This window comes from Homarus americanus, unplaced genomic scaffold, assembly GCF_018991925.1.
Source record: "Homarus americanus isolate GMGI-L3 unplaced genomic scaffold, GMGI_Hamer_2.0 scaffold49667, whole genome shotgun sequence".
NCBI lineage: Eukaryota > Metazoa > Arthropoda > Malacostraca > Decapoda > Nephropidae > Homarus > Homarus americanus.
In genome coordinates, this window is record NW_024738608.1 from 6,119,136 (window position 1) to 6,146,593 (window position 27,458).

The window sequence follows — 27,458 nt, forward strand, 5'->3', positions numbered from 1 at the left end:
TTCCTACACGCCCAACCCGTCAAAACACACCTCGGCGCGCCTCCTACTTATGGGGCGTGTAAACTCCAAACACACGCCAACTTACCTCCATAAATTATCTGGGTGAATATTCCGTGAAGCTAATTTTTGCCGGGAGTCCAGTTTTGACTTCACTGTGAATTTGGTTTTGAATTCACTGCTATATAAGTTTAACTTCACTACAAATTCAGTTATGACCGCGGGTGTGTTGTGCAATGAGCGAGGTCGCTAACCCCACGAGTACGATGATTTAACCCCTTGAGTACGATGATTTAACCCCTTGAGTACGATGATTTAACCCTCGAGTACGATGATTTAACCCCTCGAGTACGATGTTTAACCTCGAGTACGATGATTTAACCCTCGGTACGATGATTTATTGAGTACGATGATTTAACCCTTGAGTACGATGATTTAACCTCGGTACGATATTTAACCCTCGAGTGATGATTTAACCTCGGTACGATGATTTAACCTCGAGTACGATGATTTAACCCTCGAGTACGATAATTTGACTTATAAGGGGTTGTCATCATATTGAAGTATTCGTCTAGGTGTAGGAAGGAAAGAAGGAAGGAAGGAAGGAAGGAAGGAAGGAAGACAACACGATAAAAACACCATGAGGATAAAGGCACGAAAGAGAGAGAGAGAGAGAGAGAGAGAGAGAGAGAGAGAGAGATAATAATAACAGTAATAGTAGTAGTAGCGTAGCATCAATAACAGTAGGAGTGGTGGTAGTAGTAGGAGTGTAGTGGTGGTGGTGGTCGTAATGGTGCTAGTGTGGTGGTAATGTTGGTGTCTGGCTGGCTAGTTGAAGTCCCTCCTCCCTCCCTCTCTAGACTCGACCCCCACCTCCCTCCCCCTCCCTCTCTAGACTCGACCCCCCACCTCCCTCCCTCCCTCTCTAGACTCGACCCCCACCTCCCTCCCTCCCTCTCTAGACTCGACCCCCCACCTCCCTCTCTAGACTCGACCCCCACCCCCTCCTCCCTCTTTAGACTCGACCCTCCCACCTCCCTCCCTCTAGACTGACCCCCTCCACCATCCCAAAACCTTCCATTTACACCGTGTTAAGTTATGCTCACCACCTTACCCCCCCCTACATCGTCATCACCTACCAACACACAGCTGCCTAAGTTCTACTCGACTACAGCCATCTTAAGCTCAGTTTAATAGTTACTTAAGTTCATGACGCACTAACCGTACTATGATAGGCCTATAACACACTAACCGAATCATGAGAGGCCTATAACACACAAACCTTATCATGATAGGCCTATAACACACTAACCGAACCATGAGAGGCCTATAACATACAAACCTTATCATGATAGGCCTATAACACTAACCAAACCATGAGAGGCCTATAACACACAAACCTTACCATGATAGGCCCATAACACATTAACAGTACCATGATAGGCCTATAACACATGAACCAAACCACGATAGGCCTACGACAGATTTCCTTATCACTGCATTTTAGTTACAGTAAAAATAACTTCCTCTGGTCGTGGGTTAAATAACAGAACTTAAACCCATTGAAGTTCCATCTCTTTTAACTCCCACAGAGACGCGCTGAGCCCTCTGATACAGCCTCTAACTCGTATTAAACATAAGTTAGGTTAATCTAAGCCCCCCCCCCTCCTTGACGTGTATACAGCCTCGTAACTTAAGACTTACGTGAGTTGAGTGATGTTCGGTTGACTTAAGTTGTTATTGCTAAGTAAGATGACTCAGGGATACTCCACGTGAACCTTCGACTTTACTGAACCCAGATGAAGTAATTTTATGCGTTTATCTTGATTCATCTTGAAGCTGTGTGTGTGTGTGTGTGTGTGTGTGTGTGTGTGTGTGTGTGTGTGTGTTGTATGTGTGAGCACGAGTTTACGTGTGTGTGTACATCATATAATGGTCTTCACTTGACAACAAATTATACAAGACTCACAAGTTATACAACCCTCGTGTCCTTAAAGCTGGTGCTGCATATATTATACACGTCCGCCTCCGTGTCCATTTATCACAAAGTAAATATTATTCTTTAATTCATTTTATTTTTTTTCCAGCTTAAGACTCAAGAGCTCGGTTCACTGCCTGATACTGAATTACATTACTGCTGTACTTTACCCACGGCAGCGTTCGAGTATGAGTGAACAATTCAGCTTTAGTTTTGGGAAGCGTTCGAGACGGGGTGATATTTATCGTCATCAGGGGAAGCCACAACACTACCACCACGACTACCACCACCACGACAACTTCTCCCACCGATTTACAGGGTCGCGATATTCCCGACACCCAAGGGAGGCTGCTCACCCTACCCGCACGAACCAATACTCAGAGGAGAGATTCTCACCGCTATATATCTCACCTGAAGAGACACTGGAATAATAAAGACGCAATGGAATAAATCTCTCCCTGACAAGTGTACCGCCCAACAACTACACTCAATATCGCTCTCTCCGCCCCCAGACACCCACCTACACCCCCTCTAGACACCCACCTACACCCCCTCTAGACACCCATACCAACCCTCCCTTACACACCCACACCACCTCACCCACACCAGCAGCCCATAACAGCATCTGGGAACACCTCCGTCTCCACTATATCATCACGTAGGACCCCTGACCACCAATATCCTTCACTGTCTAAGGACCTCCCGACCACAGTGTTATCATCCCCCGCCATGATCCACCAAGAGTACACCTTATCATACTTATACTCCAAAAGTTATCACCAGTCTCGGTGAATGTGATTTTAAGAACGACAATTGTGTGATCATTTTCAGAGTCGTTTATTGTAATATTTTGTGATTGATGTGGACATGAAACAACGATTAACAAGGGAGGTTTATTTAATTATTATCACAATATAATTTTTCCACAGCTGTTGTGTACTCTAAACTCCCCAATAAATAACATGTGTTTATTTGGCTACTGGTACAAAATAATCAATTAATACATAAAGTGATACCGGATAAATTAAACGGTGATTTACATAGGTATGGTCCCTTTTATAGTGTACCTGGTTTACCTGTCCACATAATGACTCAATCACAGCAGGTAACAGTCCTAATACTGGATGTTACAATGACGTGTTACCAACAGCCTCTGGTAACGTCTTTATAATGTAATCTGATTTAACTTAACCTAACCTAACTTCCTAATACATACTCCCCTAATCTACTCCTAACAACCGAAAACTATCCTAACTTAACCTTAACATAGATTAACCTTAAACTAGCACAACCGACATTTAATCTAACCTACCTTCAAACTAACCTAACCTAACCTACCTTTACTCTAAGCTACCCATAACCTAGACTACCCTTAGCCTAGACTACCCATAATCTAACCTACCCATAACCTAAACCTACCTCAATCTAACCTACCCATAACCTAAACCTACCTCAATCAAACCTACCCTTAAACTAACCTACCATAAACCTAACCTACCCTTAACCTAACCTACCATAAACCTAACCTACCCTTAACCTAACCTACCCATAACCTAAACCTACCTCAATCTAACCTACCCTTAACCTAACCTACCATAAACCTAACCTACCCTTAACCTAACCTACCCTTAACCTAACCTACCCTTAACCTAACCTAACCACAATTTTATCATAAACAAACAGATCAAATTCGATGCCCAGAGATTATCATATCCCCTTTACATCAAATTCATCTCCGTTACAGATATAATCATTGTATTTCTCTTCACCTGTTCAGAGAAAATTTCCATCAGGGTAACTTTACAAACTTTTCGACTCGGGAGGATTTCAGGTAAAGAGTAAAAAAGTAATTCAAATTTTAATGCATTTTACTTCCACACCACTGAGTTCCATTTCCTACACGAGTGCTTTTATACAGGCAAAGAAAACTGCTTCTCTATACTCTTGGGACTTATGCACAGAGACGAACAAAAATTTCCCTCGACACACCTAATCTGTACATGAGCTTGAATGGGGTACTACTACACCCCCAAGCTGTAGGTAGAAGAGCAGTTCAGGGACTCGAATCTGGTGGTTGGGAGTCTTAGGTGTGTACAGGTGTACAGGTGTGGTGTGGGGTGTACAGGTGTGGTGTGGGGTGTACAGGTGTGGTGTGGGGTGTACAGGTGTGGTGTGGGGTGTATATGTATGGTGTGGTGTGTGTTTACATGTGTGGTGTGGTGTGTACAGATGTGGTGAGGGGTGTACGGGTGTGGTGAGGGGTGTACAGGTGAGGGGTGTACGGGTGTGGTGAGGGGTGTACAGGTGAGGGTGTGAGATGTACAGGTGTAGTTTGCATGAGGCTATTTACATAATGTGTGTCACTGTGTTGCTGAGAGGTCGAGTGAGTGTCATGTGCACGCTGGTGTGTTGCGGCGTGAGGGTGTGAGATGTACAGGTGTAGTTTGCATGAGGCTATTTACATAATGTGTGTCACTGTGTTGCTGAGAGGTCGAGTGAGTGTCATGTGCACGCTGGTGTGTTGCGGCGTCAGGTGGTGGTGTGTTGCCGCGTCAGGTGGTGGTGTGTTGCCGCGTCAGGTGGTGGTGTGTGCCGCCTCAGGTGGTGGTGGTGTGTTGTTGCCGCCTCAGGTGGTGGTGGTGTGTTGCCGCGCCAGATGGTGGTGTGTTGCCCGCGCCAGGTGGTGGTGTGTTGCCGCGTCAGGTGGTGTGTGTTGCCGCGCGTCAGGTGGTGGTGTGTTGCCGCGTCAGGTAGTGGTGTGTTGCCGCGTCAGGTGGTAGTGGTGTATTACGGCGTCAGGTGGTGGTGTGTTGCCGCGTCAGGTGATGGTGGTGTGTTGCCGCGTCAGGTGGTGGTGTGTTGCCGCGTCCAGGTGGTGGTGTGTTGCCGCGTCAGGTAGTGGTGTGTTGCCGCGTCAGGTGGTGGTGTGTTGCCGCGTCAGGTGGTGGTGGTGTATTACGGCGTCAGGTGGTGGTGGTGCCGTTTCTAAACAGGGTGATGGTTGAGGTAAGAAATGGTCATATGCTCGTAGTGAGAACACGATAGAAAATATTACATCCCTGGAACACCGCCATCTGTTTTTTACGCACCAAGGTACACAGCTTTCACACGTTCACACCTTAAGTACATGCAGATACGAGCACACAGGCACACACGAAGGAACACACACACACACATGAACCTGATACCCTTACACTCATCAAAGTTTGGGCACTTCAGGGGTTGAACCTTAAACGTGTCAGTCCTTGAAGATGTCCTCCTCTTTACCGCTGTCTCTCACGACCCAATACTCGGAGAAGTTGTTAAGAGACTACACAGTGTACTACAGTCCCTTCTCCTCCTGCTGGGGTAGTGACCACCTTCAGAAGCTTGAGACTGGTGGTGGTGGTGTTCTTCTGTCTGGCCACGATTGAAAGACAAGGTGATGATTTTATTTTGTTATTTTTAATAGGTATAGTCCTTCTATACGTGTGAGAGAGAGAGAGAGAGAGAGAGAGAGAGAGAGAGAGATACACCCACTTGTGTACAATGACTATCAAACATAACACCACAATGTACACCAACGCTCTCTCTCTCTCTCTCTCTCTCTCTCTCTCTCTCTCTCTCTCTCTCCTACCAATCACAACACTCTACCACTTCCACACGCCTGATAAAACCTCCTTTAAAATACAACGTAGCAACTGAGAGGCAGTGAAGCGAGAGGAGACAAGTCACTCCTCACGCTGCCCAGGTGTACCAAGGCATCAGGCATAGTGTGGTCAGGCATAGTGTGTTCAGGCAATGTGTGTTCAGGTAGTGTGTTCAGCTAGTGTGTTCAGGCAATGTGTGTTCAGGCAATGTGTGTTCAGGTAGTGTGTTCAGCTACTGTGTTCAGGCAATGTGTGTTCAGGTAGTGTGTTCAGCTAGTGTGTTCAGGCATAGTGTGTTCAGGTAATGTGTTCAGGTAGTGTGTTCAGGTAATGTGTTCAGGTAGTGTGTTCAGGTAATGTGTTCAGGTAGTGTGTTCAGGTAGTGTGTTCAGGTAGTGTGTTCAGGCTCTCTACTCCACCACAATGAACACAATCCTTGTTTATGTTACAATGGTCCTCAGTCAGCCTCTCTACTGAATGCCGAACAGAACGAACCGTGAACATGCGCTAAAAGCTGGAGGGAGTGGGAGGGAGTGGGGGTTGGGGTGAGTGGGAGGGAGTGGGGGTTGGGGTGAGTGGGAGTTGGAGTGAGTGGGTTTTGATGTGTTAGTGTAATGTTGTAATCCAGAAGTTGTACAGTACATGGGTTAGGTTAGGTTAAGCACAGCAGACGCGAGGTAAAGTTGATGCTTCCATTTGTTGAGTCAATATTATTATAACACACACACACACACACACACACACACACACACACACACACACACACACACACACACACACACACACCACCCATGCACCACCTCACTTCCTCACTCAGCTCTCCCACAATCCAGCCACTTGCATATATACTGTATATTCCTGTTCCTTCCCCTCCCTCCCTTTCCCCTCCCTCCCTTCCTCCCTCCCTTCCTCTATCCTCGTCATAAGAATTTGTTTTTCATCTCGTAAATAATACAAATCCGAAACTATGATAAATAACTGTAAAAACTCTGACAAATTAAACTGTAAACTGACAACTACATAACCTAACCTAACCAATGTTCCACGACACACAATAGAATCACGGGATACTACTACTACTACACACACACACACACACACACACACACACACACACACACACTGCAGATCCATAAACTCGGTGGACCACTGCACGAAGGCTCCCCAATATTATCATGGAATCAGCCCCCTCTCTCTAGCCCACCACTAATACTAGACCTAAAAGTCCCTCGCGTGTCTCCTGAAGAAGGTCCCGCTCCCACCAAGTAACAATTTGGTGGGAAAATGAGAACACGACACAAAACGGATTATGCCCACACGATGCTCCATACTTCTTTTTGTATGTGTGTGTGTGTGTGTGTGTGTGTGTCTGTTTTAGAGGACTGCGTACATGACTTGTGGGGACGGTATACATGACATCTGTAGCAGTTAACATGAGTGTAGTCGAAGATACTGTAGGTGAAATATGGTTGTTGAGGCGTTTCAGACTGAAGGTACAAACGTTTTACTGTTGGTAGAAACGTGTCAGACTGTTGATACAAAAGCTGCCTGTTAACGATACACTCACGTCTGCTTACATTTATTATTTCCGACTATGTAACTTAGCTAATGTACTCTACAGAAAGCCTTTCGTAAATGATCCAATAAGGGAATTATCGGCGCTGCCAGCCGTACTGTTACTGCAACTACAACAATAACAGTCCCATTCTGGTCATAAATTAGGGCCATTATCATAAAGGATAATGATTTTCACATTATCACGGGGCTTTTTTTCACATCATTATTCACTTTTCTTGGCGTTATCATGAACATTATAGAGTCCCACCAGTACGATAACTTGGGTCCTCAGTCATTGTTGTTGTTTGACCGTGGCGGCGTCCGACAGTGTGCCAGATAACATGATGGAGAGGACACGCACTAACGCACCACTTCTCCCTCACCGTTAATATTTCCACCCTAAGAGGCGTCACAACTATTCGTTCAGCTTAGTAAGTCATAATGTTAGTGGCTGTGTATGTATCCCTTAAACCAGAAATAATAGTTTTGTGTTGTGAGCCAGATGCCGGTGCTGACAACACGCACACACGTACGTCTGCCACTGCACCACTTAGCAACTCCACGCTACAATGATGTCCTAGCAACAATGTACGTAATCAGAGAGTGTGTGTGTGTGTGTGTGTGTGTGTGTATCATACACTTTACAAATCTTTTAGCAACACTCAACAAACTGTAAATATTTCCTCACAAACTTACGCTACACAACAACAACAACAACAACAACAACAACAATAAACTTCAAAACATCAACTTATAAGAAACAAAAATAATATCAAAACCACCATAAATATTCTTAAAAAAATCTATTAACTAAAACAAAGAAACAAACAAACATAAGAACTTGAAGCTGATCTATTAATGCAACACAAGAATTAAGGCTCCCGAGTCAGTTACAACATATTTTCAACCTTTCAATTGCACGATCAGAAACTTACACTCGGGACCATGGGGTTAATAGGTCGGTTGCAAGATCTGATTGCAAAAGTATCTGAGGTTGATCGATATGTTGCATGATGAAATAAGATATAAAAGACACTAGGGTAATATGTCAGGTGCATGGTGGTGATCAGAGGTTTCGGGGTGGACAGACAGACAGACAGATAGACAGATACTTAAATAAGGCACTATAAATATTCCAAAATCACCATCACCACCACCACCACTCTCCCCACCCTCACCACCACTCTCCCCACCCTCACCACCACACCTCACACATATCACACTCCTCACATCTTTTCCACCATCACCACCACCACCCTCTCACCACCACTTTCTCACATTCCACCACCACCACCCTCCTTGCACCCCATCTCCCCACTCCACCACCACCACACCCTCACCACCACTCTCATCACCACCCCACCTCACCACCTCTCCCCACCATCCCACCACCACCACCCCTCACCTGCCTCTCCCCACCATCACCCACCACCACTCCCTCACCCACCACTCCCCTGTCCACCACCACCACCCCTCCCACCACTCTCTCCACCACTCCACCACCACCACCCTCCCACCACCACCTCTCCCCACCATCACCACCACCACCCTCCCACCACCCTCTCCACATCCACCACCTACCCCTCACCTCCTCTCCCACCATCACCACCACTCCCCACCATCCCACCTCTCCCCACCATCACACCTCTCCCCCACCACCATCTACCCTCTCCCCATCCACCACACTCTCCCCACCATCACCACCACCACCAATCCCACCCTCACCACCACTCTCCCCACCATCGCCACCATTATCCCCACCATCACCACCAAAGACATATCCCTCCTCAGTCTTAAGCCTCCCCTGTTCATTACGTCTCCCAAAACTTCCTTAACTTCACCTGTCCAGCTAAAAGAAGTTATCTGGTCTTTTTCTATGAGTCTTTTCTTATCTCGTGGGATCCAATCTAAGGTGCCTTTGGTCTGATCAAAGACACCGCTCAACTACCACAATTACAACGGCGCTCAACTACCCATCCTGTTCACTTAGCGCTCAACTACCCATCTATTCAACGGCGCTCAACTACCCATCCACACAGCTACAACAGCGCTCAACTACCCATCTGACTACAACAGCGCTCAACGCTACCCATCCACTGGCTACAACAGCGCTCAACTACCCATCCCACCAACTACAACAGCGCTCAGCTTCACCCATCCTGACTACAACAGCACGCTCAACTACCATCACCAGCTACAACAGCGCTCAACTACCCATCCTGACTACAACAGCGCTCAACTACCCATCCTGACTACAACAGCGCTCAACTACCCATCCTGACTACAACAGCGCTCAACTACCCATCCTGACTACAACAGCGCTCAACTACCCATTCTGACTACAACAGCGCTCAACTACCCATCCTGACTACAACAGCGCTCAACTACCCATCCTGACTACAACAGCGCTCAACTACCCATCCTGACTACAACAGCGCTCAACTACCCATTCTGACTACAACAGCGCTCAACTACCCATCCTGACTACAACAGGGCTCAACTACCCATCCTGACTGCAACGGCGCTCCTTTATTCTGGCTACAACAGCGCTCAACTGCCCATCACCAGCTGCAACAGGGCTCAACTGCCACCAACCTAACTAGAAAAACGGCGCTCAACTTCCACCGCAGGCCTTCGAGCTCACTCCCTACAGGATGCTGCTCCAAGCTGGCGTTGCGTGACTTCAGCCAACAACCGTTTCCCCCACCATACTACTTCCGCCTCACCTTACCGTAATCGTTACCTGTAGTGCCGCTAATGGTGTAAACTTACCCCTTTCTAACCCGCCGGTGTGGTGAGAAATGATGGATCACCTGAAGCTTAAGCACCCCAGCCTATTCATCAGATATAAGCTTGAATACCCAATCTCTAGGTGAAATAAACCTGAATGCCCAAATTCTAGATGAAATAAGCTTGAATGCCCAATTTCTAGGTGAAATAAGCTTGAATGCCTAAACTACAGGTGAAATAAGCTGGGGTGTTTAAGCTTTAGGTGATCCAGACCCCCCCCCCCCACTCATACGCCGTCATCAGAGAGTTATATGGAAAATTAAAAGCGTTCACACTAACGTTACTTGTCGTCCTCAATAAACCACGACATAAGAAATACTGTAACACTACTACAAAAGACTCACCTGTATAATCTAATTAAGGTAATAATACTCTCAGGTAACACTCTTCTAAGAAAGGTAATATTGGTGATAAATTTCTAGTACTATGTTTTTAAGTTACTCTCTATTGTATTAAGTGTAATGTTAGGTCAGGTAATGTTAGATTAGGTTCTTGTGCTTTTCACTGTTTTGTCAACATCTTCTTAGACACCTCAGAGGAAGTTTCTATTAGATTTCGGGGTCACACACACACACACACACACACACACACACACACATAAAAGTCTCTCTCTCTCTCTCTCTCTCTCTCTCTCTCTCTCTCTCTCTCGGTAACAAGGACAATTTTACACACTAGTTTTACAGTTTTAGTTCATTCCGTGTTTACTTTTCTCGCTCGTTTGTAAGCTCGTAAACCTGGGTCGACCTGATTCACATTTGGGGGGTGGTAGGGGTGGTGGTGGTAGGGGTGGTAGGGGTGGTGGTGGTTAGTAGTTGTGGTTAATATAGTGGTGGTAGGATAAGGGGAGCAGTAGCTATGTTTACGCTGGGATACGAACCGGTATATGAACTTATCTTGTACCGGTAGTATAACTGTCACGCCACTACTGTCACGACTAAGGCCCCCCAGTAAAGACTGTCATGACTAAGACCCCAGAGGAAAGGACACATATCCCTCTTAAATGTCTCGTGACAAGAGACCAGGACAAAATAATACCCAACATAGGCCAGCTACTGGAACTGTCACTCGGCGTCTTGTGACAGCAATACGTAATAACTGTCATGCAAATGACTGTAATACCATCCGCAACACACACGTGTTAACCTGGCCACCATCACGTGTTAATCTGGTCATATATCACGTGTTAACCTGGCCACCATCACGTGTTAATCTGGTCATATATCACGTGTTAACCTGGCCACCATCACGTGTTAATCTGGTCATATACCACGTGTTAACCTGGCTACCATCACGTGTTAATCTGGTCATATACCACGTGTTAACCTGGCCACCATCACGTGTTAACCTAGTCATAAATCACATACCTGCGACGGGAGACATCTTATCCAGCACAGCCCATCGTTGTTTCCACTGTAACAAGAGAAGTTTACATTAATAAAAGACTACCTTTATACCTGTCGACTCTACCTGTAACAGACTAATTAACACAGGTAGTAGACCCCACCCCCATTGGAGAGGAGAGATAACAGAAGAGTGGAGAAGTAAAACAAGAAGTGGGGAGAAGGGAAAAAGAATCAGAGAGGAGAATAGGGGAAGAGAGGAAAGAGGATAAAAGAATAACAACAAGAGAGAAACAATTACAGATAAATAAACTCCTCAAAAAAAATTAATTACGAAACAAAACAACAACTCTTATTATATTCGACCCCACAATTAGCTTTTACACTAAATAAAAATGTTTTCTTTTTTTTTTCTTTTTTTTTGTTGTTGTCCAAATGGCGTTTCAGTGTCGGACAGCATTACGTAATGAATGTCAAAAAAGAGGTTGACGCCTGAGAGAAAAAAAAGATAGATTTTAATTTCACATATTTCAGGTTCCTTTATACTGTATGTACGCTTATGTGATGTTTATACACTTTTAATCATTCAATCATTCTTAAAAACTATAGTCTAAAGAAAGTATTAGGTTAGGTTAGGTTAGGTTAGAATTAGGTCGAGAAGAATCGGGGTTTATCAAGTCTAACCTAACCTAACCCTTGAACAGGACACAACCTCCGTAGAGCTACACAACACAGAGAGAGAGCAAAACCTTCTCCACCAGGCAGGTACTGACACACACACACACACAAAGCTGTACTACATTTGTCCATTTTGCTCTCTCTCTCTCTCTCTCTCTCTCTCTCTCTCTCTCTCTCTCTCTCTCTCTCTCTCTCCTCTCTCTCTCCTCTCTCTCTCCAGCGCAGTATAGAAGGGACATGCAGAGGAAAACCGGGGATTGTGACGTGTTAGTCAATATGTCACAGGTAACACACACACACACACACACACACACACACACACACACACACACACACACACACACACACACACACACACACACACACACTTGCTCCTGGTGGTGTGTTGTTATCGCTATTGATCGATCCACCAGGTGGGGGGGGCAGGTAGGATGTGTATTGTCGTCATTGAAGGGGAGAGAGGGAGAAGGATGGAGAGGGAGAGGGATAATGAACGAGAGGGAGGGAGAGAAGATAAGGAATGAGAGGGGTGGGGGGGGGAGATAAAATTACCCCATTGGGAGGAAGGAACTTATGCTGGTATCATTCTGGATGTTGAAGGGCGGCTCTCTCTCTCTCTCTCTCTCTCTCTCTCTCTCTCTCTCTCTCTCTCTCTCAGGAGCAACAGTACACACACACACACACACACACACACACACACACACACACACACACACACACACACACACACACACACACACCGCCCCACACTTGAGAATGTTCACAACTCCACCAATAAGAATCTTGCTCAATGTAAACAAAGCATTGCGTCATCGAGAATCAACCAATGGTCTCACTACTATTGTCTTCCTTGTCACAAAAAATCACGACACCAACTTTACACTTTCCAAAATGTATTATGACGTAACATCCCGTCTATTTGTGCAACAAGTATCAAAGTAAACAATTTTTTATTTTATTCTAATGTATGGTGTAAGCAATGATTCTCTCTCCTAAGTGTATGTTGCAAGGGGAATGTCTCTCTCTCTCTCTCTCTCTCTCTGATTTGTGTTGCAAGTACGTTATATATTTTTCACCCTGATGCATGCTTAAACTAAGTAACTCTCTCTCTCTCGTTCAACCTCTATTTCTAATGCATGTTGCAAGAACGGAATCTGTCTAATGTATGTTGCAAGAAAGGAATCTATCTCTAATGCATGTTGCAAGCACACTCTCTCTCTCTCTCTCTCTCTCTCTCTCTCTCTCTCTCTCTCTCTCTCTCTCTCTCTCTCACTTGAAGCAGACAAACACAGTGTGGTCTTGTGCTGGACACCGCTACCTGTCCACTCAGAAAAGACTCTGTATTTTGCAACTGGTTAAACTATTATTTTTAGCGCAGGCGGCGGTGAGGTGGCAGAGAGAGTGGCAACGTGGTGTGGGTGGAAGAGGGCGAGTGGCAGGAAGGGGTAGTGGGCAGGTGGGTATGGGTAGTGGCAGGCAGGCAGGGGTAGTGGCAGGCAAGGAGTGGTAGGCAGGGGTAGTGGCAAGCAAGGGGTGGTAGTGGCAGGCAAGGAGAGTCAGTGGCAGGCAAGGAGTCAGTGGCAGGCAAGGAGTGGTAGTGGCAGGCAAGAAGAGTCAGTGGCAGGCAAGGGGTGGTAGTGGCAGTCAAGGAGAGTCAGTGGCAGGCAGTGGTAGTGACGAGCAAGAAGAAAGTCAGTGGCAGGTGGGAGGTGATGGCGGAGCCAGGGGTTAGTGAGTGGCTTGGAGTGGGAGGTCAGTGGCAGGCAGGGTGGTAGTGGCAGGTGAGAGTCAGTGGCAGGCAGGGGTGGTGGTGGCAGTCAAGGAGGTCAGTGGCGAGCAAAGGGGTGGTAGTGGCAGTCAAGGAGAGTCAGTGGCAGGCAGTGGTAGTGTCTGCCTGTAACGTGAATACAACATGTACCACTTCACCTTCAAAGACCTGGACGGCCTCCCCGCCTCCTCTCTCTCTCTCTCTCTCTCTCTCTCTCTCTCTCTCTCTCTCTCAAGAAAATAGATATTCCTCCCATTATGCTTAAAGATATTCCACCTGCCTTCACCTGCCTTTCTTAACACGTTACCATCACCTCGAACAATACACCTCGATATATTTCATCCCAGGAGACAATATATTCTAATATTTTTCATCTTTTAGTATATTTCATCTCAGAAGAATAAACCGGTATACTAATATATTCCACATCGAGAGAATATATTGTTGGTATATTTCAACGCAAGAGAATATATCAATGAAATATAACATACTTTATATTAGGAGAATATGTCTCGATATATCTCATCTGTTAGTTTGGTCAGCTTGAAGTGCAATTAGGTCACCTTGAAGTGAGATTAGGTCACCTTGAAGTGAGATTAGGTCAGCTTGAAGTGAGATTAGGTCAGCTTGAAGTGAGATTAGGTCAGCTTGAAGCGAAATTAGATCAGCTTGAAGCGAGATTAGGTCAGCTTAAAACAAGATTTGGTCACCTTAAAACTAGATAAATAATCCCACAACTATCGTAAAATAATCCTACACCGACTATGAATGAAGAACTCCCGCAGGATTCATCGCCACGTTCTATATATAATGACGTCCTTCCTAGCAAGTCACGATCCCAAAGCGTCCTGCACACACATCCTGGACCCGAAGACGGACGTACGGACGGAAGGAGTGACGGACGGTAGGGAGAGAGATAAAAAATAAAGACAGACACAGACAGAAGAGATAAATGCTAGAGAATTATTCACAACATCATGTGATGTTAACTACATATGATACCAATAATATGTGGTTACCAATAATTCGTGGATCAGTGATATGTGGCACCAAAGACTTGCAATACCAAAGTTATGTGGCACTGCTATGTAGCACTACTGATATGTGGCACTACTGATATGTGGCAGCATAGGTACGTGGCAGCCAAGATATGCAGCAGTGTCAGGGTTCGTACTGTAAAAATATATATATACTGGCGGGAAAAAGACTGTGAAGCTACTGGAAGCTGGACACAAGCCAGGGATGGTGAGGCTCTACCTGGTGGCGTAGGAGAGAGAGAGAGAGAGAGAGAGAGAGAGAGAGAGAGAGAGAGATAAGCTAGGCTAAGCTAACATATGTTACTGTAACCTAAAATGAACCATGTTAAGTTAGGCTACAGGATAAGCTAGACTGTTATTTTAGCTTAAATAACGAAAGCTATAGTACGGATAGGTTAGTTATGATATGATGAAGTTACATTAGCTTAGGTGAAAATAGCTTAAGTTAGCTTTTGTTAGATACGACACACCTAAGTTAGAAGCACAACGCAGTAAAGCTTATCCCATAGACTTCCTGGTCAACAGAGAACGGAAGGAGAGTCGGTGAGGTTTACGTTAGCTGTGTTTCAGGGTCTTCTTGTGTTGACCTAAGTGAGTCGGGTCGTTCTGGTCTTTGTTGAACAGCCTCACCCTCTGACTGGCTCTTTGTTCAACCACACCGTGAACAAACTCCTTCCAAGGTGACGCAAGCTGTTCATACGAGTGTCGGCGGAGGCACGCACGCACGCACGCACGCACACACACACACACACACACACACACACACACACACACACACACACACACACACACACACACACACACACACACACACACACACACACACACACACACACACACACACACCCTAATGCAGACAAAGCATTCAGAAAGGTGTTTGTATGATGCACTTTCAAGGCAACTAAAACACACACACATACACACTCTCAAACAAGCTGACTGCAACAAACACACTCATTAAAATACAATTAAATGTTGAGGCCAAACTTTACACACATCATGTCGGTAAAGTAAATAAATGTTCACACGTGTGGATAACTTACATGTTCGTGATGACTTAAGCAAGAGTATATACGGGTGTTAACAAGGTGGAGTTTAAGATAGCAATTGTCCCATCACCAACACCCGTCTTTAACATATACTCACTAAGATGTATATAATTATTCACGTAAATATCTCCATCATGTTTTATTCTGATGGTAATTTACACAACAGTTTACAGGTATGATGTATTTACATTCGTTTCACTCACCTGTTTATTATGCGTCGTGCACCTTAGCCTCATTAATGTGTTGTTGTTTTTTTCAGGTGAGTAAAAGTCACAACAAATCAACGATGACGGCGAAGATTAACCTTAAGAGGAAGGAGTTGTGTAATAGTGTACATTCACTGTGTTGTGCTCACATGACCAACACACGTCAAGGCTGCGGTGGTTCAGGGAAGGCGATCAAGCCTCGTCATGCAGAACAACACCAGCCCACCGACGCTTTAGGTAGGTTGGTGGCCTTCTACCGGGGCACAGTCCCAAGGATGGTGCCAGAGTCCAGGAGGCACTATTGACACAGGTTACCAGGATGGAGAGAGAGGCTATTCCAGGAGACAGTAAGAGCGCCATGAGTTCTACCAGTTAGATAGAACTCTGGTAGTGCACCGTCCGAGGAGTCTGGCCACCAAGGCATTAGGCACCGCCGTTCACAAGGTTACCACTGAGCCATGTGGCACCCGTTTAGGGGCTACCAGTGATCCATTAAGCACAGTTCCAGGAGTCTGTCTGTGTATGATAATTTCTCTCTACCATCACCATCCAGGGTGCAGGAGGTAATACTCCAGTATGGAAGGTGAGGCACCATTACCCTAAGGTGTGGGCCACTACACCAGGGGTCCTCAGATAGCATCGTCCCGGGCTAAAAGGTGAACTGGTATAAAGTGGTCTGCTACCTCCAGCCACCCGCTGCTACGCTCACCATTCTTCTCGGAAGTTTCCTTATGTGCCGACACCCAACTCCTGCGACTCTCCTACGATTGCCTCTTACAGTACGTGCCATTACCCAGGGCTGAGACCCCACAAGCTAGGACTTGTACCATTATACAGAGCTGAGAGACAACCCTAGGCCCGACCCTTATGTGCCATTATAAAAGATTGAGACACTTCCAAGCCAGCTTAATACGTCATTACCTAGACTGGCCAAGACACTACCAAGCCGGCCCCTTATAGGCCATTAACTTGAGCTGAGACCCTAAGTCAACCCCTTATAAGCTATTATCCAGGGCTGAGAGAACCCTACACCGGCCCCTTATGTGCCATTATCCAGGGCTGTGGGAAGCAGTGTTCCAGGATGGCTCCTCATGAGCCATCACTCACGACTCCAGACAAGTCGAGAGGCAACTTGGCGAGAGGCCAACCCACCACGCGCGGAGACAATTTTCCTGTATATATTTCCGGACTCCCGACGTCTGGCTTTCCTTTCCACCTAGCTTACCAAGCGCTGTCATCACCCCACCTGCCACCCCTAGCAGGTTTTGTACCCAGGTGCTCTAGGTTAAATTAAAATGTTTTAGTGTACGTTTTCTATGCAGCCATCGGTCATCAGACTCCCGGCCATTTCGGATTAGACTCAACGTGTTCTATCCAAGAGCTCCAGGTGTCATCATCACTCCACCTGTCGTCCCTCAAGTGTCATCACTATATTTTACCACAGTGCCTTGGTCTTAGTGCCTTCATGTGTTTGTATGACTTAACGTGTTGTTGACTTTAAGCTCAGTTAATCACGGTTTTACTTGGAGTTAACTTTCAAGTGTTGAGATCCACAGCCTTAAGACTTCTCTCTCAACTTTTACCCACAAATAAAACCTATACTTAGGAACCCAGACCAAGTGTTCCACAAAGTTTCTCCAACAGGCTCCTTAAGGTAAACAGGTTATGGTGGTATGTGTACTGCAAACAATAACAACACGATTGATCACCTCACCAAAACACCATAGATTCTACAACCGGTGTACACTCCTAATACTATCTGAAGTTTCCTTATTTATTTAAAGGAGTCGTTTTAGGGATTACTAGAACTACTACCACACTAATAACCACAATTACTACCACACAAACAACAACTCTGGCTATACCAATTACCACAATTCCTCCCACACCAACAACCACCACCACAGCAACTACTACCACCACCACCAACCTCCACACCAACCACACCACCAGCAGACAATATCAGGGGACAGACAGTCATCAATAGAGATTTATGACGAGAAGAAGGAAAGAAAAAAAACGCAGACAACAACAACAATAATAAAAGTCCAACCTGTCTTCATATGTCCCACCAACAATCCTTTTTAGGTACCAGTCCCTAAAATCTCTCTCTTAAGGTATCATTCCAGCGACACAAACATTCACTTTTTAGGGATTGTTTTCAGCGACTCCCCCCCCCCCCACCCCAACGTTCCCTATTTAAGGACCCTTCAGTAACCCTGTCTTTTTTTTTAGGTATTTTTTTAAAGAGTAGAAACCATCCCTTTTAAGGTAATGTTGTACTGACTCAAGATTCCTGTAGAGAGAACTTTTTCCCTTTTTTTATGCCACTTGTGATGACTCGGAACTTGTCTTTTTGGGCATCATTCCAGGGAGATAAAAGTCTAGTGACTCATGTACCCTTTTGGTGAGTCATGCGTCCTTTTAGGCGACTCATGTATCCTTTTGGTGAGTCATGTGTCCTTTTTGGCGAGTCGTGCATCCTTCTAATGACTCATGTATCCTTTTGGTGAGTCATGTGTCCTTTTGACGAGTCGTGCATCCTTCTATGACTCTCAATCCTTCTAGACATTCTCCCATATCGAGCATGAACCCATGATCACCCCTTCAACCCCCGTCAAACAACCCCTAAGTCAAAAACAGCCCATGACCACCCCTCGTCAACAACCCCTTCCCTATCAAGCACAACCCATGGCCATCTCACCCCCCCCGCCAGCAACCCTTTCAACTGTGTCAACTCGCCGTGGTCAACTACCCAAAACAGTCATTCACCTCCTCTCTCTCTCTCTCAAAAAGGGAATATAACAAAATTGATTTCTCGTTTATCTGTCTGACCATCTACCCCGTCCTTCCCTCCATCCATTCGTTCATCCACTCCTCCATACCCACCATCCCTCCCATCTATCCTCCACCATCCATCCAAGAACAAGTTATTCTCAAGAGATGGACAGATGGATAAACCTCTACCCCCAACACTGTACACCCTCAGGGAATGACTCATGTCTCGCGGTATGGTGCAGATGACGGAAATGGTCGACCAAAAACACGAGATAAAATGATAAAAAAAAAAATAAACATTCATTCAAGAAGTAGTTGTTGAGGTAGTGGTGGTAGTTGTGGTAGTTGTGGTGGTGGGGTTGATGGTAGTGATAGTTATGTAAAATATTAATATTAGTAGTGTGGTTATGATTGTGACGTACACACACACACACACACACACTACCTGAGCAGAAGACTAAACACTAAAGACTAATAACAATAAATAAAACGAGGTAGTTCTAAACATGAACACAGGTGAACGATAGCTAGTGGAACTGGAGTCTTTAATACATGTTAATTAAAAGGTTTTCTCAATGTTTAACACCTAGATGGAAGTAGAATGGAAAAAATTACAAGACGAATACAGAGACACGAAAGAGACAGACAGAGAGACAGACAGAGACAGACTCAAACAGACAGAGACACGAAAAGAGAGACAAACAAGTAGACAGACAGACCCAGACAGACAGACAGAGACAAGTCTATTCTCTAATACTGTCTCTCGTTTTCTCGTGTGTAAAAAATAAAATAAGTATGTAAACATGATGATAATTCGTCTATTGTGTAAGTCCTTGTATCACAGCCTTGAACACACACACACACACACACACACACACACACACACACCTCACACCCCAAACATACACACACACACCTCTCCACACACAAACATACACACACCTCTTACACACACACCTCACACACACACACACACACCCACACACACCTCACACACACACACCCACACACACACACCTCACACACCCAAACATACACACACCTCTCTCACACACACACAAACATACACACACACACACACACACACACACACACCTCTTACACACCTCTTACACACCTCTCACACACCTCTCACACACACACACACACACACCTCTCACACACACCTCTCCACACACACACACACACACACACACACACACACACACTCTACATGTCAAGTTTCATAAATGCAAGATCCGGAACTCTGAACAACTGTACTCAGATAACACACGACCTAGTGGTGACCTTGTGGTGGTGGTGGTGGTGATCTCCTGATGTGTGGAAGACAGTGAGAGTGAGACAGACAGACAGTGAGAGTGAGACAGACAGTATGCGGAAGGTGACAGGATACCTCTATACTTCTCTTGGGTTTCATCCCGCACCTCCTCTATATCTCCCCCCTGCCTGTCTGCTTGCATTACTGTCTGTTGTCTGCTTCCTTATGTATCGTCTGCTTGGGAAGGGAGGAAGGAGAGGGGTCTCTCTCTCTCTCTCTCTCTCTCTCTCTCTCTCTCTCTCTCTCTCTCTCTCTCTCTCTCTCTCTCTCTCTCTACCTCCTTCATCAGTTCAGTAAATATGTGCGTCTTGCTGCCACTATCGGGATGGTTAGCGTAACGATTTATGAGCCAATTGGGGGTCGTCACGCGGGAAGGCCAATTAATATCCGTTCCCATTATACCACTCAGTTGGGACAACAATGCCCAATAAAATCATGTCTTGTTAACGGGACGATTTATTGAGCGCCGATATACGGGGTCGTCCGCACTGTAGACTCACCTCGCATAGTTAACGGGTCGTAATTACTGTAGAATCACATCGTTAACGGGTCGTTCGGGGTCGTCCACTTCACAAGAATATATAGTGCACTTAAGTCTATTTATAAGTTAATAAGTAGAAATTTCTGTAACACCGACCATCTCACTTATTACCTCATCCACTTAATAAAACAAAAGTGTACAGGGGCCCAGTAGAGTACATTCTTCTATAAAACTACAAGATCTAATATAGTGACAATTACAATACCCCATTAAACCACAGCCTCTATAATCCTTCAATACCCATTAAACCATAGCTCTATAATCCTTCTACCCATTAAACCGCTCTTAATCCTACCAATACCCCATTAAACCACAAGCTCTATTACAGACCTCTATAATCCTTTCAATACCCATTAAACCACAACCTCTATAAACCTTCCAATACCCCATTAAACCACAAATATTACAGACCTCTATAAACCTTTCCAATACTTTAAACCACAACCTCTATAAACCTTCAATACCCATTAAACCACAAGCTCCCTCTCCCAACACCGGCCGTAGCTCCCTCATCACCTCGACCGTATATTCCAATAGTACAGGAGCGGTGAAAAAGACCCTAATTACCATATCAGGTGACGGCAACCAGAGACAGGTGGACGGCCTATAGAATACTCAAATACTATAGCTGATGTATGAGAGGTGCTTGGAAAGATTTATGGTGTGGGAGGAAGGTGGGGAGATGTTTGGAGGTCGGAGAGTCTTGGAGGTGTTTAGGAGGTGCTAGGGGGCTTATCCTCCTACACCCTCCTGACTGTAATGTGTTGCCTTCACTTAAACAAGAGTCGATGGATAAGCTTAGTTGTTCTGTGTGAAGGAAATTATGTGTTTTTTCTTAGTCACACACACATACACACACACACACACAAAGAACCACTACCTGTTCCATACATAGACACACTCACTCAGAGAAGAGACAGGTGTCACCAAGACTGAGACAGGTAGACAGGTGTCACCACTCTCCGTCACTCACCAATACGACAGTAGAACAATATTGATAATCCATGAGAGAACATTACACATGACGTACCACACCATTATGACCACGCCACACTCCTCCTGGGGGCGTGGCAGAGGCGCATTGTGGTGGGGGAGGCGCGTGGTCGTGGAGTTGTGAACACGACACCCATGCCATGTGGAGTGTGGTGGTGGTAGTGGTGGTGGTGGTGGTGACGAGAGACAAAGCGTGTAGTGGGTGTAGGCGTGTGGACCAGGTAGTGTATATGTAGCAGTAACTCTCAACCTATGGTCCACTGGCCAATGTGAATTCGTGACTTAAAATTCATCATTCCGTCAGATTATTTTTTTTTTTACCATCGTTTATTTTATTTATAATTACTTAGTGAAAGATAATGCTCTTAAACTTTGTGATCATTAATAAATAGTATACAGGAATATACTGTATACACCTGTACACATTACAGCGGAGCCTCAACTACTACCAATGTTTACTGAATTAAACGTCTTGGCCATTAAGTCGCTAGTATAGTTGAGTCTCCTGTCACGCACCCAATCTTGCCCATTGCACTTAGAGAACAATATATCACCTAAACGACATTACGTTCTAATTATCGGCCCCAATATCACGAACTACCGAGAGTCTGGTGTATACGGACTCTGTATATTGTACGTGAAATATTCACCATATACCCGTCCGTAGACTCTTTTTTTTTTCACTCTGCTGGTCCGTGATGATGACAATGTTAAGAACCACTGTACTCAGGTGTGGGCAGGGGTGTGTGGGCAGGTGTCTGTACTCAGGTGTAGGGCAGGTGTGTGGGAGGTGTCTGTCAGGTGTGGGCAGGGTGTGTAGGCCAGGGGTGTGGGGCAGGTGTCTGTACTCAGGTGTAGGCCAGGTGTCTGTACTCAGGTGTAGCCAGGTGTGTGGCCAGGGTGTGTAGGGCAGGTGTCACCAGGTGAGGCCAGGTGGTGGGCAGGGTGTCTGTACTCAGGTGTGCAGGGTGTGTAGGCCAGGGTGGGGGCAGGGTGTCTGTACTCAGGTGTGGGCAGGTGTCTGTCCAGGTGTAGGCCAGGGTGTGTAGGGCAGGGTGTCTGTACTCAGGTGTGGGCAGGGTGTGTAGACCAGGGTGTGTAGGGCAGGGTGTCTGTACCAGGTAGACCAGGGTGTGTGTAGGGGCAGGGTGTCTGTACCAGGTGTAGACCAGGGTGTGTAGGGCAGGGTGTCTGTACTCAGGTGTAGGGCAGGGTGTGTAGGGCAGGGTGTCTGTACAGGTGTAGGGCAGGGTGTGTGGCAGGGTGTCTGTACCAGTGGGGCAGGTGTAGGCCAGGTGTGTAGGCCAGGGTGTGTAGGGCAGGGTGTCTGTACTCAGGTGTGGGCAGGGTGTGTGGCAGGGTGTGTAGGCCAGGGTGTGTAGGGCAGGGTGTCTGTACTCAGGTGTAGGCCAGGGTGTGTAGGGCGGGTGTCTGTACTCAGGTGTAGACCAGGGTGTGTAGGGCAGGTGTCTGTACTCAGGTGTAGACCAGGTGTAGGGGCAGGGTGTCTGTACTCAGGTGTGTGCCAGGGTGTAGGGCAGAGTGTCTGTACTCAGGTGAAGGCCAGGGTGTGTAGGGCAGGGTGTGTGGGCAGGGTGTCTGTACTCAGGTGTAGGGCAGGGGTGTGTGGGGCAGGGTGTCTGTACTAGTGTAGACCAGGGTGTGTAGGGGCAGGGTGTCTGTACTCAGGTGTAGGCCAGGGGTGTGTAGGGGAGGGCGTCTGCACTCAGGTGTAGGCCAGGGTGTGTAGGGCAGGGTGTCTGTACTCAGGTGTAGGGCAGGGTGTGTAGGGCAGGGTGTCTGCACTCAGGTGTGGGGAGGTGTGTAGGGGGTGTCTGTGGTGTAGACCAGGTGTGTAGGGCAGGGTGTCTGTACCAGGTGTAGGCCAGGGTGTGTAGGGCAGGGTGTCTGTACTAGGTGTAGGGCAGGGTGTGTGGGCAGGGTGTGTAGACCAGGGTGTGTGGGCAGGGTGTCTGTACTGGTGTAGACCAGGGTGTGTGGGCAGGTGTCTGCACTCAGGTGTGGGGCAGGGTGTCTGTACTAGGGTGTAGACCAGGGTGTGTGGGCAGGGTGTGTAGACCAGGGGTGTGGGGCAGGGCACCAGGTGTGACCAGTGTAGGGCAGGGTGTCTGTACCAGGTGACCAGGGTGTGTGGGCAGGGTGTCTGCCAGGTGTGGGCAGGGTGTGGGGCAGGGTGTCTGTACTCAGGTGTAGGGCAGGGTGTGTAGGGCAGGGTGTCTGTACTCAGGTGTAGGGCAGGGTGTGTGTAGGCCAGGTGTGTAGGCCAGGTGTGTAGGGCAGGTGTCTGTACTCAGGTGTAGGGCAGGGTGTGTAGGCCAGGTGTGTAGGCCAGGTGTGTGGGCAGGGTGACTAGGTGTAGACCAGGGTGTGTAGGGGCAGGTGTCTGTACTCAGGTGTAGGCCAGGGTGTGTGAGGGGCAGGGGTCTGTACTCAGGTGTGGGCAGGGTGTGTAGGGCAGGGTGTCTGCAGGTGTAGCCAGGGGCAGGTGCTGTACTCAGGTGTAGGGCAGGGTGTGTAGGGCAGGGTGTCTGTACTCAGGTGTAGGGCAGGGTGTGTAGGGCAGGGTGTCTGTACTCAGGTGTAGGCCAGGGTGTGTAGGGCACGGTGTCTGTACTCAGGTGTAGGCCAGGGTGTGTAGGGCAGGGTGTCTGTACTCAGGTGTAGGCCAGGGTGTGTAGGGCAGGGTGTCTGTACTCAGGTGTAGGCCAGGGTGTGTAGGGCAGAGTGTCTGTACTCAGGTGAAGGTCAGGTGGTAGGGCAGGGTGTCTGTACTCAGGTGTAGACCAGGGTGTGTAGGGCAGGGTGTCTGTACTCAGGTGTAGGCCAGGTGTGTAGGGCAGGGTGTCTGGTACCCACAGGTGTAGGCCAGGGAAGGGGCAGGGTGTCTGTAATTGTGTAGGCCAGGGTGTGTAGGGCAGAGTGTCTGTACTCTAGGTGAAGGCCAGGGTGGTAGTGTCTGTACCAGGTGTAGGCCAGGTGTGTAGGGCAGAGGTCTGGTACTCAGGTGAAGGCCAGGGGTGGTAGGGCAGGGTGTCTGTACTGTGTGTGCAGACCAGGGGTGTGTAGGGGCAGAGGTCTGGTACTGTGTGTAGGCCAGGGGTGTGTGTAGGGGTGCAGTGTGTGTCTGTACTCAGGTGTGTAGGCTACAGGGGTGTGTAGGGCAGGGTGTCTGTACTCAGGGGTGTAGGCCAGGGTGTGTAGGGCAGAGTGTCTGTACTCAGGTGAAGTGCCAGGGTGGTAGGGCAGGGTGTCTGTACTCAGGTGTGAGACTTGTGTGTGTAGGGCAGGGTGTGTCTGTACTCAGGTGTAGGCCAGGGTGTGTAGGGCAGGGTGTCTGTACTCAGGTGTAGGCCAGGGTGTGTAGGGCAGGGTGTCTGTACTCAAGTGTAGGCCAGGGTGTACTGTACCAGGCCGGACATAGTGGCAGCAGCGTCAACACCCCGAGATGTTGGACGACCGTGGGAGAACAACAAGTGAGTTAACGGGACCGTCACACCTAGTGGCTGACACGACACCTCACACACACACACACGCACACACACACACACACACACACACACACACACACACACAGCCACTGGTCTCAATCCTAAGGAGTCCCAAATTAACTAGACCATTAATTATGAGGTCCAGTTTCATTATGCTCCCAAATCCCAAGGGTTAGGTTAGGGCCTATTGGGACTGGCACCTATTAAAATTGGCACTACTTTGGACTGACACCAATTAAAACCGTAAACGACTAAAAAATAGCATCTAAAACTAGGACTTAATAGGACTGGGGTCTAATAGGACTAGAACCCATACACTCCCAGTAACCCCCCCCCCCTCTCCCTAGGCCTCTGACGTCAGGACCATCAGCCCAGCCCTGTGTTATATATAAGTGATGGGTGTTAATGGACCAGTAAATATTTATGACAAGTTATTAAATACTGCAAAACTCACAAAGGCTGGGAGTGGATAATACGTCACTGCTGTATCCTGTAGTGTTACCTGTGTCATGTGTTACCCGTGTCATGTTATCTGTTACCTGTATTTTATAGTATGTTCCCTGTAGAGTCTTATTGTATTCCTATAGTGTATTAGATGTATCCTGTACTATGTTAGCTGTAAACCTGTAAATATGTATCCTGTAACCTGTATCTAACCTGTAACTGTAATGTGTTATAAAATATATACATTAGCCCCCCAACCCTGCATCTCGGGAAACACTCACTACCTAACCTGTGATTGGCTGTTATTGGTTCATTTCGATATGCAAATGAGGGTAGCATGAAGGGGTAGTATTATTGTTTAACTTAATATACATAGAAGCTCCTTATCAATGTGTATTTTGTTTTATTGTTGTTTATTTAGGTATTTATCAATGTAAGGTTTTGTTTATATTCTTATTGTTTATATAGAAGCTCCTTATTAATGTGTATTATTGTTTTTACCAATATACACAGAAGGCTTACATCAAAACGTTCTATATAAATATTAGAACAACAACAAAAAATTCACTATTGAAGACAGACAAGAAGAAAAATAATAAATAAACCAAAAGAAAAGAATTAAAAAAAAAAAAAACCATTCAATTACCAAACTTGGTGATTCTTGCCGACGATACTCTAAAGTGACAGGAGAGTCCGATGATCACCAACCCTCACTCACAATAACACACACACACAACTAACACTTCCTTACGGTATATATAATTAATTTTACACTTATCTTTAAAAATAACTCATGACCTTGGAGTATAACATAAAAAAAAAATCACGGTAATTCAGGTGTAGAAAATATATATCTGAGTTAGTTAGAATCAACGAGGCGTTTAATAAGTGACTTGGCAACCCCTCCCCAGCCATTATTCAATTAGCCGGCCATTTAACGTATAATTAGACTATGTATGGCTGCGGTAGACGTGAGCACGGCCGTTTTTACAATTAAAGTTATTAACGTGTGATATACATGTGTTATATCCAGGTGAACTAGTGGGGAATGGCGCGTAAATATAGCCGGAGATTATATGTACTGTATGTGTGTATGTATGTATGTATGTATGTATGTATGTATGTATGTATGTATGTTTCACTGGTGCGGTTGTTAGGGTACACCAAGCACGCGCGCGCAAAAATAAAAAAAAAATAAAATAAAATATGCCCCGTGGGGAGTTTTTCGCGTTGTCATGCCAGAACTGAAAACAAACCGGCCTACCTTAACAATTTTCCTGACACGAGAATTAAATACTGGGAGTTTATTATTATTATTATTTATATTATTATTATTCTCACCATAAGTTACCAAGGCGTCGCTCAGTCACTCTTGCACCAGTCAAACACACTGACAGCAGGAAAGTGAAAGTATGAACTTAAGTTTGGCAATCTTGTCCTGGTCTGCGACACCCGGAGCCCTATACCAAGAGGCTGCCACTCACTCTCGCCCCCATTCCTCCCCTGCCACCTTCACCCACGTCAGGAGCTGCCAGATCTTACTGATGGGGGTCATGTGCCCCCCTTCCTTCCTTAAAATCAACTATCCACCCTAACGGTAACCTAACCTAACCTATCCACCCTAACGGTAACCTAACCTAACCTATCCACCCTAACGGTAACCTAACCTAACCATCCCAGACCGAGACCAAAACTGATAGGAGTCATCATCTGTGCATTAAGACCTCACAGAAGAACTTTGTGTGTGATGCACCAGGTAGGACAGACGGGCATCATCTCATTCCTCCCCAAGAATCATTTAGAATCCCCCCCCCCTTACTCCCAGGCCATAAAAGAAACAATATAT

General features: G+C 46.4%; 1 protein-coding gene across 1 annotated transcript in view; it reads right to left on the reverse strand.

The window, feature by feature from the left end:
- LOC121874177 (mucin-5AC-like) overlaps positions 1 to 27,458 on the reverse strand; it is a 97,495-nt gene that overhangs the window by 24,213 nt on the left and 45,824 nt on the right. Inside the window, 1 exon segment of the mRNA XM_042378167.1 lies at positions 11,316 to 11,361. Within this exon segment, the coding sequence (XP_042234101.1) occupies positions 11,316 to 11,361 (46 nt within the window).